Below are 15,505 nucleotides of genomic sequence, written 5' to 3'. Positions count from 1 at the left end.
AAACTATGTGCAATGTAATTACATACAAAATCTATTCAACAAGGACTATATTTTCCATGGTTTTTTAAGCGCGCAACAACAAAAACTGAATTTTTTAATTTATGTAGTGTTATTAAATAATAAAGATTGTGATATCTTTATTATTGGAATTGCGATCAAATTCCACAAATATTACGTTATTATGCGATATCTTTCTAATTTATGTAGTGTTATTAAATAATATTAAATACTAGTTTTTTGACTAAAACACAATTTTTTTAAAAAAAAATTTACAATTTCATTACGTACAAAAGTTATTCGACAAAAACTACAGTTTCCATATGATTTTTTGAGCTTGCAATAAAATTAGGTAAAATATTATCAGGAATAAAATTAAGATTACAGTACGAGTAAATTTAATTCACCTTAAACTAATTTATTTTTTTAATATTGTTCACGATTAACTGCACTGGTTTTTTAGGGAAAAAAAACTAAACTTTTTTCATTGGTTTTTTTAAAAAAAAAAGGAGAAGAAGAAGGAACATTGCGACAGTAGAGCATGGCTCCACTGTTTCACTGAACAGTGGAGCCATGCTCCGCTATTCCTAAAAGTAATCATGAGAAGAAGTAGCAAAATGTTGCTTCTCCAATTCTGTGGTTGGGCAGCAGAAATCAGTGGACCTGTAAATTCAACTTTGTTTTCTTTACCAAATATTAAAATGTATGGTTTCACCCGCAATCACATTACCCAACACCATCTTAAAAGGAGTAAAAAATAGAAGAATAAAGCTAAGGAGTAGAAGAATAGAAGCTGATGTTGAGAGGACAAAACCGTGGCAGAAAAATCAAAAGTATACAACTTTTTCTACATTTCATCGCGTTTAAAGAGTAAAAACCTACAACAACCAATAATTGAACTTGAGGTTAATCAAATAAAATTGTTTAATAAAATAAAATAAACTACTTGTAACAATCAATTTAAGTAAAATCCATAAATATAGTGTCCTTTTATGTTTTGAGTACAGTGTCTTCTCCAAGAGTATGCTTTACTGATTCGAAATGGGTGGGCCCATTTCATCCACAGAACTTCCACTACCGCGATTTCGTCCATGCTTTTCCCCGAGGCTGACTAAAATTCTTGATTCTTAAAAGTCTAGCATGATTATCGTTCTCTCGTGCGCTCCTGCAAGAATAAAGTTGTGACAGCTGTATAAACTGTAGTTCAGTGTCGATTTTTCTTGAGCTTAGTGTTCGTATACATAGAGAATTATAATTTAGGGTATTGCTTTACTGCTTAAGTTATCATTAGTTTTACATACAACATAGTATCATAATTTTATTACCTTAATAGTTATAAATTTAAATTTTAATGTGATTATTTTATTTAATAAAAAATTAAGTATAAAATAATGTAGACATATTTAAGTTTTAAGTCAAATGATTTTTACTTAAAGAAATGTATTAAATAATTATATAAATCATATTTTGAAATATCAACTACCAACTTCACTTATTAGGTGGAGATAATTATTTAACATGAATATTAGAATAAATTCTTTTGATAGAAGAAAATAATAAAAATTAAAACCCTGCTCAACATTATTAAAGTTACATTTAATTGGTAAAAAAATTGGTTATACATTGAAAACATAAAATAAATATGTTCTATAAAGAATTTTAAAATAAATTTATATTCTTTTAAAATAAGTAGTGTAAAGAATACATCTCCATTATCTTTGTCACTTTTATCTCGAAACAATAATCAAATGCTTCTAAATACTCTTTAACATGTGTTCTTTGCACAAACTAATGCAGTCAGGCTTGCAAAAAATAAAGGTTCTAAACATTTAAATGATGATCTGATTTTGACACAGCATGGAAAGTAATAAACAAACTCGGATCGTAAAAACGGATCGTAAAATTGTAAGGAATTTTAAAATACATAAAAAAAAATTCATGCTTCAAATAAAAATTCATAGCACCTTAAAATACATGCTTCAAATAAAAATCTATACATAGTTCAAGCACCTTAAAATACATGGTTCAAATACAAATTCATACATAATTTAAATAACTTTTTATTAGCTAATAATTAACAAATTTAAAACAAATAATCTGCTGGTGTGTCATGTAAACTAAAATCAGCTTCATTGCCTTCATCTTCCTCATTATTCCTTAGACATTCATCAATATCATTAGCATCAAGAGAATTATTAGTGTCACTACTAGTATCAGCACCAATATTATGAGCATTAGTGCTGCTACTAGTACCAACACCAATATCATCAATTTAAATTTTCAAATCATCTTCAGTACCATGACTCTCCATTTTAGCATCATTAGGAATTTCTTCTTCATCACCTTAATCTTTATTACCATTTTGTCTTCGTGTTGCACTATCAATAGCACCAAGCAAATCAATGTTTGAATGTTTTTCTCCTTTGGTTATCCAATCATCATCAAATGAAAGATCATCTTTTACACCAAAATCACCAGCTTGCTTTTTGATTTGATTATTATTCAATTTCAAATTGCACATTACAAATACCAAGTCATTTATTTTTCTCTGGTGCAAACGATTTCTTCATTTTGTATGAACCTAAATAAACAATTCAAATTAATAAGATTTTTATCAAATATTTCAACATTTAAAATAAAAAAATAAAAAAACTTACCATTTCAAATGCACTCCAATTATGCTCACATCCAAATGAAATACAAGTCAAGCTTAGAACTCGGATTGCAAACCTTTGTAATTCTAGACATTCATCCCCATAAGAATCCCACTATTGAGCTAGAGTTTTTTTTATCTCTAGCTGTCTTGGCAGCCTCAATGCCAAACAACCATTTTGAATTCTTGAATGATTCAAGTTGCAAGTCAATTTTGCACTTTTCACTTGCATTAGACACCATCCTTTTTAAGCATTGATATAATTCAATTTTAATGTTGGCATTAACCTTAAAATTGGGATTATAATGATAATGAAGATTCAAATAATAAGTTGCTGCATGTAAGGGTTTGTAGAGTTGAAGTTCTCATCTTGCATCAACAATATTCCATATAGGTATATAACTATATATATAAAAAAACAATAAAAATATCATTACTTTATATATGACATTCATATTAATAAAGGACAACATTTAAAATAAAAATTAGCAAGATATATACCTTTTTTTTCACAGAACTAAAATTCACTTGTATCTTTTCTTTTGCTTCATCCATTGCTTTATATATAAAACCCATAGCTGGTTTCTCATCAGAATCAACTAATCGAAGAACTTTAATTAGAGAAAACGCTGCCTTAATACATATAGTAACATCATGCCAAAACATGTTGTCCAAAACACAATTTTGAATTCGTTTCCCTTCTTCTATTCTTACAAACCTACATGAACTCCACTGTTTAGAAGTAAACATGGTCATCAACTGCATTTTATGATTATTCAAACATCCCAGAGTCAAATATGCAGTAGCAAACCGAGTGGCAGCAGGCCTAATCAAATCCCTTCCTTTCGTAAAGTGCCTTAGCATGGAAATAAGAATAGTTCTTGAATAAATATATGAGGTGATTCTCCTCCCTTTAGCAATAGTTACTTGATGAAACTCTAACTTCTCAAAATCCTCTAATATCAAGTCAATACAGTGGGCAACATATGGTGTCGAAAACAAACTCTTTCTTTTTTCCATCAATAATTGTCCCGCTGCCTTATAATTTGCAGCATTATCGGTGACTACTTATACAACATTTTCCTCCCCAATCCTCTCCACAATGGCATCTAACATCTCAAATACCTTATCAGTAGTCTTGGACATATTAGAAGTATCCACCGATGATAAAAAAAAATTGTCCCTTTAGGACCATTAACCAAATAGTTACAAATACAACGTCTTTTTTTATCCGTCCATCCATCAGACATTATTGAACAACCAGTTTTTTTTCCATTCTAGCTTGTACTCCTCAAGCAAATTCATTGTTTGATCCACTTCTTGCTTCAAATACTTCTCTCTAATATCATAGTAGGATGGAGGCTTGAAATCTGGCCTATGCTTTGCAACCAATTCAAGTGCCTTAAGAAACTCATGGTTTTTTACACAATTAAAGGGAATTACACTAGTGTAAAAAAACCTTGCAATTTGTCGACATGCTTCTTTTTTAATATCCTTTTTTAGCAATTGATTTAGGGTTGTTTGTGTACTTCCACTCCTACTAGCTACTCTCTTTCCTTTGTCCTTGGAGCTAATTTCTTTTATTTCGTCATCATCATCCTCATTTACACTATATTGAAGGACCTTTCTTTTCTTTTCAGTTGCTTCTAGATTTTTCACCAAAACACCTAAAATCATCTGCTTAACATTTTCTGATACTTGTTGACATGGCTCAACATCCTTACGAGTGCAAGCCAAATGCTGTTTAAAACGAAAAATACCTCCACTAATAATTTTTTGACAATACTTGCACTGATCTTTTCTAAAATTCTTATCAATAGCTATCCCATGTTGTCATCCCACATCAAGCTTATTACCAGAAGAATTTTTTCGAGATGCCATAAGTTCAAGAATTCAAGAATTAATTCAAATCAGCCCTGTAATCAATCCAAACATTTTATAACAGGTTACAAACTTGATTTTAGTACACACTCACAGCAGAAGCAATGCAGCAGTAGAATACTAATTGATTGAACAAAATACATAATGCAAGAACAGTATACCGAATTATGCATTTATAGCATCTTTCTTAGCAATTCACATGAATCACATTGAATAATGTAATACCAAGTAAACAATAAATAAATGAAAGCAATTATAAAGCATTAAAAAAAAGGATCATATATTAAGAGAGAAGTATTGAATTGACTTAGAATTCATATATATAATCGAAATCAAGCTTTAAAATATTTAATACATAAAATCAAAGTTGAATAAGATCTCAACAATTGTTTTATAAGCTCAGTGATGTTTACAAATAGTTTTATATTACAATCTATACTCTCTAACACGTTGAACGACAACACCTATTTCTACTATAAATCCATTCATCATAAAATCACAATTCACAACTCAGCAGCAGCAGCAATGCAGCATTGAATCTAAAACAGAGTCACACACACGCACGATTAAATTTGAATCTAAAATTCACAAGTAAATTCTCAACAATAAACATTAGACAGACTGACAGAGTCACATAAACTTTGAATCAAAATATTAATCTTTAACAATTAACATCATTAAACTGTAAAGAAACGGACATGGTAAGAAACTAAGAAGCTTACCTCTGTTTTAAGCAGTGAGCACCGAGGCTGAGCAGATGTTGATCAATATTGCAGTCAAGGTTAGAGCCTACGAATTCAATCAAAGAAGTACCAGTGAATATTAACATCAAAGTAAGAAACGGTAGGGAAAGAGAGACGCAGGTAGTTATCGACAGAGAAGAGAGAACCAGTGAATTTTTGTAGGAGATGAAACAAGAAAAACAGAGTAACTTACCTGGTGAAGAATGGAGAGACGCCGTTGTTGTGTGGACTCTGGTTCTCACGGTGGCTGCTGAAAAGGACGCCGTCGATGGTGGAAAAATAAAAAAAATGAGGGGCGAGGGTTGTTATGGAGGTGGACGGTGGTTGATTGTTGGCTGAGAGAAAGAGATTAAGAGACTGAGTGGCTAAGGATTTCGATTTTAGGGATTTTTTTATGTTCTGATTCTTTGATTTTTTTAATGTGAACGGTGAATCTAAAGAGAAGAGAGAAGACTGATTATTTCGGTGAAATGTGAATTGCTTTTGATCTAGTAAAGCCAATAGGCAGTCAACACATGGCAGCTAAATTGCATCTTTATTTCCTGGGGGCAAACTCGTTCAATCAGGTGTAAAATCGCGATTTTACCCGATTCCGAGTTTTATAAACGATTTAGCACGTAAAGCCTACATTAACTCGTAAAAACGTATGCTTTTACGAGTTGAATCGTGATTTTAACAACCTTGATATAGGGGTTTGATCCAAGTAGACTATTTAGATGTCCTGACAAATATTTTTATGGACCAATAAAATAGGTTTAAATCCAAGAGGAGACTAGTGTAGTACCTTAAAGGTGAGATAACATGAGATTTGACCATCATGTCGAATAAAACGTAATTCAATAAAATACACGGGTGTAAATTCAAGAATATATTAGTACTAAAATAATAAAGCAACATATATAAATATTCAAGAATTAATCAATTATATTCATCATACAATCAACACACATATACTATTTATATTACATGCATATTAAAGATTATTCCACTTACCTAAAAATAAAAGTAAAAGACAAACAAATACAGAACCGGACATTACTGAAGATTATTAAGAGGAACGTCAGCGTAACTTATAATGGATGAAAATGACTCGAAACAAAGTAACATAAAAATTTAAAACTCAAAGCTTAGAAACCAAAACATAATTATAAAGCTGAACTAATTCGCCCAATAAATCTTGAATATAACCCAAATTGATCGAACTTAAGAGACCCGATTAACCCCTATTATTGGGTCAACCAATCGGCTACCATTACAAGCCAACTAGCCAGCCAGTTTAGACCAATTGGTTGGCCGATTTAGACCAACCAGTTGCCAGCTACAACTAGTCAACCAGTTGGCCAGCAACAACCACTCGGCCAGTTGATCGAGATTTCCATAATCCTTATCTGTGAATCTTCAAATCTTCAGATTCCATAAAACAGGACATCAATTAAGTTTTATTTATACAAACTAACACCTTAAACCATCAATTAAATCCTCTAAATCATTCTATCGATCATCAAATCATAATAACAAAATTATATTTTCTTAAAACATTCCACAATCAAATACCTGATCAAGAATAACAATAAAGAGGGAGGTACTTATTTATTCTTCAACCCTTCTTGAAATCAAAACTTTAAGTTCAAAATTGATTTCTTGTTGTATATGGGTGTAAGTCACGGCAAAAAAGAACAAAAAATGAGGGGAAAGAAAATTCTCTTGCAATATTTTCTTTAAATATCTAGGTTAGTTGGATTGGATTTTTGGCTAGGCGAAAACATGGGACTTGCACTAATTGTTATTCTATTAGCTCCCACATACATCACAAACATGTAAGCTTTGCCCCAAAAGAATAGGTAGATGAATGTTTGTTCCTTGGAAGCTGGAAGGGTGAAAGTTGTTCCTTATAATTGGAAATCTGGTCTGGATTTTACCAAAATATATACAAAATGGTTACGAGAAAAAGAAAAAGAAAAGCGTTCCCATTCAGCAGCAGCAGCAACTCTGATAAATTTTATGGTGCAGATAGAATAACTAATGGTATATTATTAGTTATTTTATGAGCTAATTTTATTATTAATTACTTTATAAATTTATTTTAAAAAACGAACAAACACAAAAAAAAATAAAAAAATCATAATACATCTGAGTGATAAAAATGTTTTACTTTAAATCTCTCTTTGTTTCTCTTTAAGTTAACTTTGAGGGAAATGACATGGATCGCTTTATTTAATTAAGCGGAATAGGGTGTGATACCAGATAGTGAAAAGAAAGGTTGGCTGTGAAAGTTGGTTGCATTTGAAATGCTTTCATCGGCCTGAATCATAAATTGACGTAGATAGAGGCATTCCGCTGCAAGAGAACCGCAATTTTGAATAAAATGCATAGAATCCGATGCACTCGAAAGGCAGCGAAGGAAGTTACGGATTAGCTGATCTAGAAACTATTTAGTAAGCAGTACAGTATTAAAAATTTATAATCAAGGCCTTTGTTTTTTCTATGATTTTAAATTTAAGTTATGTAATTATTAATATAATAATTATTATAGATTTATAAAATTAGTCAAAATAATACACAAATTAATCTGAACCATAAAAAAAAAAAGTGTAGCCGAAAAATTATTAATAGAATAACCATAATTATTGTACTATCACCGTAGAATTTCCCAGTCAAGTTCACAATCCCATACCCTGCTTTTCTCTCAACTTAATTTGGAATCCTACCCTCTAGCTTGATCAGGAAACCAAGCAGCAATGGAAGGTTTAATAACTTCCTATGTTTCATCAATTCACATCCCAACTTCAATAAGCAAAACCCAATTCACCAAACCCAAGTTCTTGAATTTTCAGTTTAATCCAGTACCCGCTTCAACTTTCTCAAGAAAAACACCATCACAATCCAAGCTTTTCACAACCATATCATCATCTCCATCCTTTGTTTCAACAACTGAGCCAGAACTTGAAGCTGACTCTCAAGCAGAGAAGTTTGATTGGTACGCACACTGGTATCCCGTAATGCCAGTTTGTGATTTGGACAAGAGGGCACCACATGCGAAAAAGGTGATGGGACTTGATATTGTTGTGTGGTGGGACAAGAATGAGAGTTCATGGAGAGTATTCAACGATGCCTGCCCTCATAGGTTGGCCCCGTTGTCTGAAGGAAGGATCGATCAATGGGGAAGGTTACAGTGCGTGTACCATGGTTGGTGTTTTAATGGCTCTGGTAACTGCAACTTCATTCCTCAAGCACCACCTGATGGTCCTCCGGTAATAAGTCCAAACCAATATTAACTTCTATAGAGTTTAGGCTAAAATTTTGCATCACCTTTCCATCAAATAATATTGCAGGTCTCCACATCTAAGAAAGCGTGTGTAGCAGTTTATCCAAGCACAGTGCATCATGACATCGTGTGGTTTTGGCCAAACACTGATCCACAATACAAAGATATCATTTTGAAGAAACAACCTCCCTTCATCGCAGAATTAGATGATCCATCATATATCAAGATAACGGGTTCCAGAGATTTGCCTTATGGGTATGCAAATATGAGATAAAAAAATCATCACGTTCTTGTATGTTATGGATTTGGTCGGATTAGTCTTCTTACATTAACATCTTTATACATGTCAATTGATTACCTGCCAGCAATTAGATGTTAATGCTTGTCACAGTTCGACTAAAAATACGTTAAAAAAGGTTCGGTTCAGATGAAGATGGGATCAATTTTATCATTTTTCATATAAAAAAGTTGATCTAACTAAATAATATGGTATGTGGATGTCTGATAATTTTGATCCCGCAATCATCTGCACTCAAGTGCAAAAATGTTAGTTATATTTTTTATGTACAGTGCACATATCATATTTGATATACTTTTCAGAAATAGGGAAAGAATCAGCTGTAAAATAAAAGTTAATGATCGATTTTTAATTTCTTCACTCTTCTAAACAACATTCAGATACGAAGTCTTGATCGAAAACCTGATGGATCCTGCTCATGTTCCCTATGCACATTATGGAATTATGAGAACACGACAACCAAAAGGTATTTTGAGGTGTTGTGTTCCATTCTCTTTGTTTATGTAGTTCATATGATTAAAACTAAAAATGTCTCGCAGTGAAGGCTGATAGAGAAGGGGGCAGCCCAGTTGAATTGAGTATCAAGAAACTAGACATAGATGGTTTCATTGGAAATCAAGTCCAGTTTGGTATTAATAAATTTATAGCTCCCTGTATCTCTTATGCTGACAGTAGTCCTGTGATTGATCAAGGTGATGATGCAATTGCTGATACTGAAAAGGTAAGCATTGTTTAGCGTTTGATTATTGTTCCTGGAGAGAAGAAATGGAGACAATGAAGATATACTGTTTTTAGTATAGAAATTCACTCCAAAACTATCTTGAAACATATTTACTTTATATCTATCTCTTCAACCAAACACGTTTCTATCTCTAATATATATGTCATTTATGTACTGAAACACTAACCACACGCAACATGTTGCTATCGTGGCATGTGTAAGAATTGAAAGATACATTAACTTGTCTGCATAATCGCTGACAACTGTAGCCTACTAACCAGTTTACTAAGTAGATTTCCATTATTTCTTTGATTCAAAGACACTGCCTGTTGTAGAATCATAATTCTATGTGATCATAGGCTATATGTTGATAATTTTACTCCTGTATTCACGTGGTTCTCCTGTTCTTGTCATGTTTCTTCATAAAAAATTTATCCGTGCAGAAACCTTCCATGCAACGGAGAGAGGCCTTGATTTTCTTTTGTGTTCCGGTCAGTCCAGGGAATAGCAGATTGATTTGGGCCATACCAAAAAACTACGGAGTTTGGATTGCCAAAGTTCCACGATTTATTCATCATTCGGTAACCAACATAGTTCTGGATTCAGACCTGTATCTCCTTTATCTGGAGGTGATTTTCTGCTTATGTATTTAGCGAGCTGATATATTATAGCTTCAACTTTATAAAAAAATCAGTAACTATATGAGACTGATAGATCAATTGGTCAAAAATGTGAAGTAGGCTAAGTTTAATGTAAATCTCTTCATTATTTTTGTCATTAACAACTCAATTGCTGTCAATTTCTTCTGTTTATGCACATACTTTTGCTTCTCTATTTCATTCTGGAACTAGACATTGAATTTGGATGGTTGATTGAGTATCCATCCAGGATCAACAGAAATCTCAATTCCCATGGTTTGCCTTTCAATGTAACAATTGTACATTCAAATCTATTTCATCCTTCACTTCTTGAATTTTATTTGATAGGACAGAAAATCTTATGCTGCAGGGAGTTGCCATTTATCCTAGTTATTGAGTCTTTGTTTTTTTGTAGCTCTTCCTCCAAAGCAAAAAAAATGGAGCCTGCACTCTCCAGCATTAACTGACTACAGAATTCTCTCCGCAGGAGCGCAAGATAATGGAAATTGGCGCTTCCAACTGGCAGAAGGCTTGTTTTGTGCCAGCAAAATCAGATGCTTTTGTGGTTGGTTTCAGAAAATGGTTAAACAAGTATGCTGGTGGTCAAGTTGATTGGAGGGGCAACTACAGTGGAACTCTTCCCCCAACTCCTCCTAGAGAACAGCTGTTGGACAGGTAATTAATGCACGTTACAACTACAGAAGAGCATTCAGGATTTCAGTTTGAGAAGTTTTCTTAATTGTTTCCTAAATTTTGGAACTGGTTTTCAGGTATTGGTCGCATGTAGTAAACTGTCCCAGTTGCAATTCTGCATACAAGGGTCTCAATGCACTAGAGGTTATTCTGCAATTTTCTTCTCTAGCTTTCATTGGGATTGCTGGTGCAACCAAGCACAATGTATATACAATGGTAGCAGTGGCAGTAGTATGCTTTGTAGGTTCAAAATGGCTGCATCAATTCATCTACAAGAACTTCCATTACCATGACTACGATCATGCTTTTCGCTGAGGTGTGTTGAAAATATGTCTTCACTGGCGAATGCATGATCCTGCAATAGATGGCTGAAATGGAATTTCAAGTCAGCAGAATTCTTCTGCTCTCAAGTGCTGCTATATAATATGTTGTGGAAGGTGAAAAAACTTAAGCACGGTATATAGTTTTCTTGTGAAGTTATTTTCAAATATTATCTAGAGACGTTTATTTGAAATTTGTAATAAATTATTGCTCACAGTCAAGTATTTTCCTTTATCTTAATGATAAACAAACTCTAGTGATTGATTTAAATGGAGGAGTCTGCAGTTGAAACACAAACAACACCAACAGCTCCTGTTATAAAATTTTAAGATCTTAATTGTTTTTTAATATGATATAAAAACTTTCTTAACCAAACCATCACGAGTTCATATCTAATATAAATTTTAAATGTCTAATATAAATAATATCTAAGAAAGCTTTGGAATTCAGAAATCCATCAACCATTACCATGAAGTGAAAAATATTGTCTACTGTCGACAGAAGAAAATCCCCTGAGGGAGCCATGGCAGGTTACCTAATAATCTGTGAAAAGGATAATCAGCCTTGAAAAGTCATGAACCAGTCAATCATAGATTTGCCTAGAGTGAAATGATAGTGCTAGGCTATCTAGTCTATCACAACTACACAAGAAAACTTATCTACCATAAAAGCAATTACATCTTCATCTAGCGTTCATGACAACGGGGAAATATTAAAGTTCTTTTCAGTGGTTCTTACCAATTTGTTCTCAGATTTTTCAAGGTGAGCTATGATCATTTTCAGGGATGAAATCTTGATTGAAAATCCAGTGGACCCAGCTCGTGTTCCATATGCACATCATAAACCACTGTCAGGTCCATCAGATAAGAACTGAAAGTGTTGGCAATTTGTTTTAATGGAAAGATTTGATGCAAAATTAAAAGTGAGATTTTTTTTTAAGTTTTATTGAAAATTATTTCTTAACAAAAGTATTTTATTATGAAGAAAAAATATAAGATTTTTTCATAAATTATATGATGGCAAGTTAAAAATGAACTTGTAAAGAACCAAAATTTTTAGATAAAAAATGCTCTTAAAAAAATGAGTTTTGAGCTTAAATCATATGCATCTAAGCACAATAATCGGATACGGGTTTGAGTTTGCTATGAATTAATTTCTTGACTCATGAAAAATTATTTTTATTAGCTTATTTTGTTTAGTTATCTCATAAATGAAAAGTCTAAATATTAACCTTCGACTTTGTGAATAATTTTCAGCTAGTTTTAAAGACAAAATACAAGGTAAATACTCATTGAACTATCCATTGAAATGAGTTTTAATAGGTTGGGCTCCCAATCCAAGGTAAATATGCTATGAAACACCTCGGCAGATTGAGACCAACCAGTCTTAAAAACTAACACAAATACCCATCAAAACAAGCATTGATGGGCCGTGATTAACCAGGCTTAAAATCCAAGGCAATTACCAACAAAACAGGCCATAACGAGCCTAGATTGACTTGGGCTTGAAAATAAAGAAAAAGACCATTCAAAACGGCCCATGATGGGCCAAAACTAATTAGGCTTGAAAATCAAGGCCAATACCCACTAAAACAGCCTTCAATGGGATGGGACGAACCGAGTTCGAAAACCAAGGCGAAAACCAAAGCAAACCGAAGTGAACCCCGATAAGCCTATACTAACCGGGCTTGAAAAACAAGGCAAATACAACTCAAAACAGGTTGATACCAATCGAGCTAAAAAACAAACGTAAATACCCAATGAAACAAGCATTGATGGGCCGAGTCTAATCGAGCTTAAAATCCAAGCCAAATACACACCAAACCAGGCAATGATAGGTCAAAACCAACCAAATATGAAATCTAAGGAAAAATACCGACAAAATTAGCCCTAATGGATAAGGATTGACCAAGCTTGGAAATAAAACAAGTTCTAATGGCCCAGAACTAACTAGGCCAAAACACCAAGACTAATACTCACCAAAATAGGCCTCGACAGGACGAGACCAACTAGGCCTAAAAACCAAGGTAAATACATATTAAAACAGGCCATGAATGGCTGATACCAATCGGGCCAAAAACCAAGACAAATACAACTCAAAACGAGTTGATACCAACCAGGCTCGAAAACTAATGTAAATACCCATCGGAACAAGCACTAATAGGCCGAGACTTATCAAGCTCGAAATCAAAAGCAAATGCCCACCAAACTGGGCCATGACAGGCCAGGACCAACCAAACATGAAATCCAAAGCAAATACCAACGAAAATAAGCCCTAACAGTCCTGGACTAACTAGGCTAAAAAATAGAGAAATACCAATTGAAACGGGTCTTGTGGCCTAGAACCAACCATACCTGAAACCCAAGGTCAATACCCACCGAAACAGCTCTCAATGGGACAGGATCAACCGAGCTTGAAAACCAAGATAAATTATCAATCGAGCTTGAAAACCAAGGCAAATCCAACTTGAAATTGGTTGACACTAACCAAGTCTGAAAACCAATGCAAATATCAACTGAAAATAGGCATTGATGTGTTAGGACTAATTGAGCTTGAAATCCAAGGCAAATACCTACCAAACCAAGACCAACCAGACACAAAATCTAAGGCAAATACGAACAGAAACGAGCTTTAACTGGCTTGGACTGATCGAGTTTGGAAATAAAGAAAAATACCAATTGAAACACACCCTGATGGCCCGAGACCAACCACGCCTGAAAACCAAGGACAATACCCACTGAAACAACCCTTGATGGGTAGGGACCAATCGGGTTCGAAAACTAAAGCAAATATCCACCAAAACAGGCCTCAACAGGCGGGACTTTTCAAGCTTGAAAACCAAGACAATGAAGATATATGAAAAATGTTTCCTTGTACTTCACTGTTTTAAAGTATAGAAATCTACTTTAAAGCTATCTTGAAACATATTTAGTTTTATATAAAGGCAAACAAAATTATATTTTTGAATTAAGATGGTTTTTTGATATTATATAATAATTTTGTTGATTAAACGATCACAAACTCAAATCTAATACAAGTAACAATTTTAAGTTTTTTTTTTTTTTTTTAAATAACGAAAGAAAGCTTTTGGATTCAGATATCTATCAACCATTACGTGGAGTGAAAAACATGGTCTATTGTTGACAGAAAAAATACCTAGTGGAAACCATGATAGGTTACCTAATAAATTGTGAAAAGGATAGACAAGGTTCAATTGTCCATAAATTTAGCATCTCTTTTTCCTCACATACAATCAGCTTTGAAAAAGCGTAGTGCCAGGCTGCCATCTAGGCTTCTTGTTCCTAGCCCAGCCCACAACTACACATGAAAACTTATCTAGTCCTTAAAAAGAATGGCAACAGAGTCTTTTCTGTGCTTCCCATTTTTTTCAGAAAGCTAAATGATCATTTTCAGGGATGAAATCTTGATCCAGTGGACCCAGCTCGTGTTCCATATGCACATTATAAACCACTGTCAGGTCCATTAGATAAGAACGGAAAGTGTTGGAAATTTGTTTTAATTGAAAGATTTGATGTAAGATTAAAAGTGAGATCTTTTTTTTAGAGTTTAAGTTTTATTGAAAATTATTTCTTAACAAAAGTATTTTATCAAAAAGAAAAAATATAAGATTTTTTCATAAATTATATGGTGATGAGTTGAAAATAAACTTGTAGATAATTTTGATAGAAAATGTCCTTAAAAAAATGAGTTTTGAGCTTAAGCTTTATACATTTATGAACACGAGCATGATCATCAGCTACAGGCTTGAAGTTGCTATAAATTAATTTCTTGGCTTATAAAAAATTATTTTTGTCAGCTAATTTTATTTAGGTATCCCATATATAATTGCATGTAAAGTATTTTTTGTCAGAAAAGTACAGTCATATCTCTACGTACTTGCACAGCATGAATTTATCCGTACTTCATGTCTCATGACAAGTTCACAAAAAAAAAAAAAAGAGTCTTGGATTGATTATTTATCTTTTAGTTTATAATAATTTTTGGCTAATTATGTCTAATTTTAAAATTAATCATTATTTTTCAACTTGCATTATCAAAAAATTAATATTCATAATTTTTTTGATGCGAAATAATAATAAAAATTAATTATCAAATAGAGAATAATAAGATTTCTTAATCAATAGCTAAGGTTTCACTAATTAAAATTAAGTGCCCTTTCAAAAATAGATTGCATGAGCATCTTTTTTATTCTTTTAGGTGATATAAATAATTGATTATGTATTTGTTTTATTCATTCATCAAACATATTTATAAAATATATTTAAACTCATCAA

At 32.8% G+C, this 15,505-nt stretch overlaps 1 protein-coding gene across 2 annotated transcripts; it reads left to right on the top strand.

Annotated features, from left to right (window-relative positions):
- The first annotated feature begins 7,897 nt into the window (after positions 1–7,897).
- Positions 7,898–11,480, top strand: LOC118027923 (protochlorophyllide-dependent translocon component 52, chloroplastic). 2 transcript variants are annotated; one of them, XM_035031422.2, is made up of 7 exons: positions 7,899–8,525; positions 8,607–8,794; positions 9,218–9,303; positions 9,377–9,558; positions 10,002–10,187; positions 10,684–10,871; positions 10,967–11,480. In XM_035031422.2, exons 1-7 carry the CDS (start codon positions 8,013–8,015, stop codon positions 11,202–11,204), a joined length of 1,581 nt encoding a protein of 526 aa, XP_034887313.1. In that variant the 5' UTR covers positions 7,899–8,012; the 3' UTR covers positions 11,205–11,480. The 2 variants fall into 2 exon arrangements, with proteins under 2 accessions (XP_034887315.1, XP_034887313.1); XM_035031424.1 differs by lacking the exon at positions 10,002–10,187 and having other exon boundaries at positions 7,898–8,525.
- Positions 11,481–15,505: the final 4,025 nt, after the last annotated feature.

Source organism: Populus alba, chromosome 1 (assembly GCF_005239225.2).
Source record: "Populus alba chromosome 1, ASM523922v2, whole genome shotgun sequence".
Lineage (NCBI taxonomy): Eukaryota > Viridiplantae > Streptophyta > Magnoliopsida > Malpighiales > Salicaceae > Populus > Populus alba.
The sequence above is the reverse complement of the archived record's forward strand: the minus strand, read 5'-3'. Positions and strand labels throughout refer to the sequence as shown.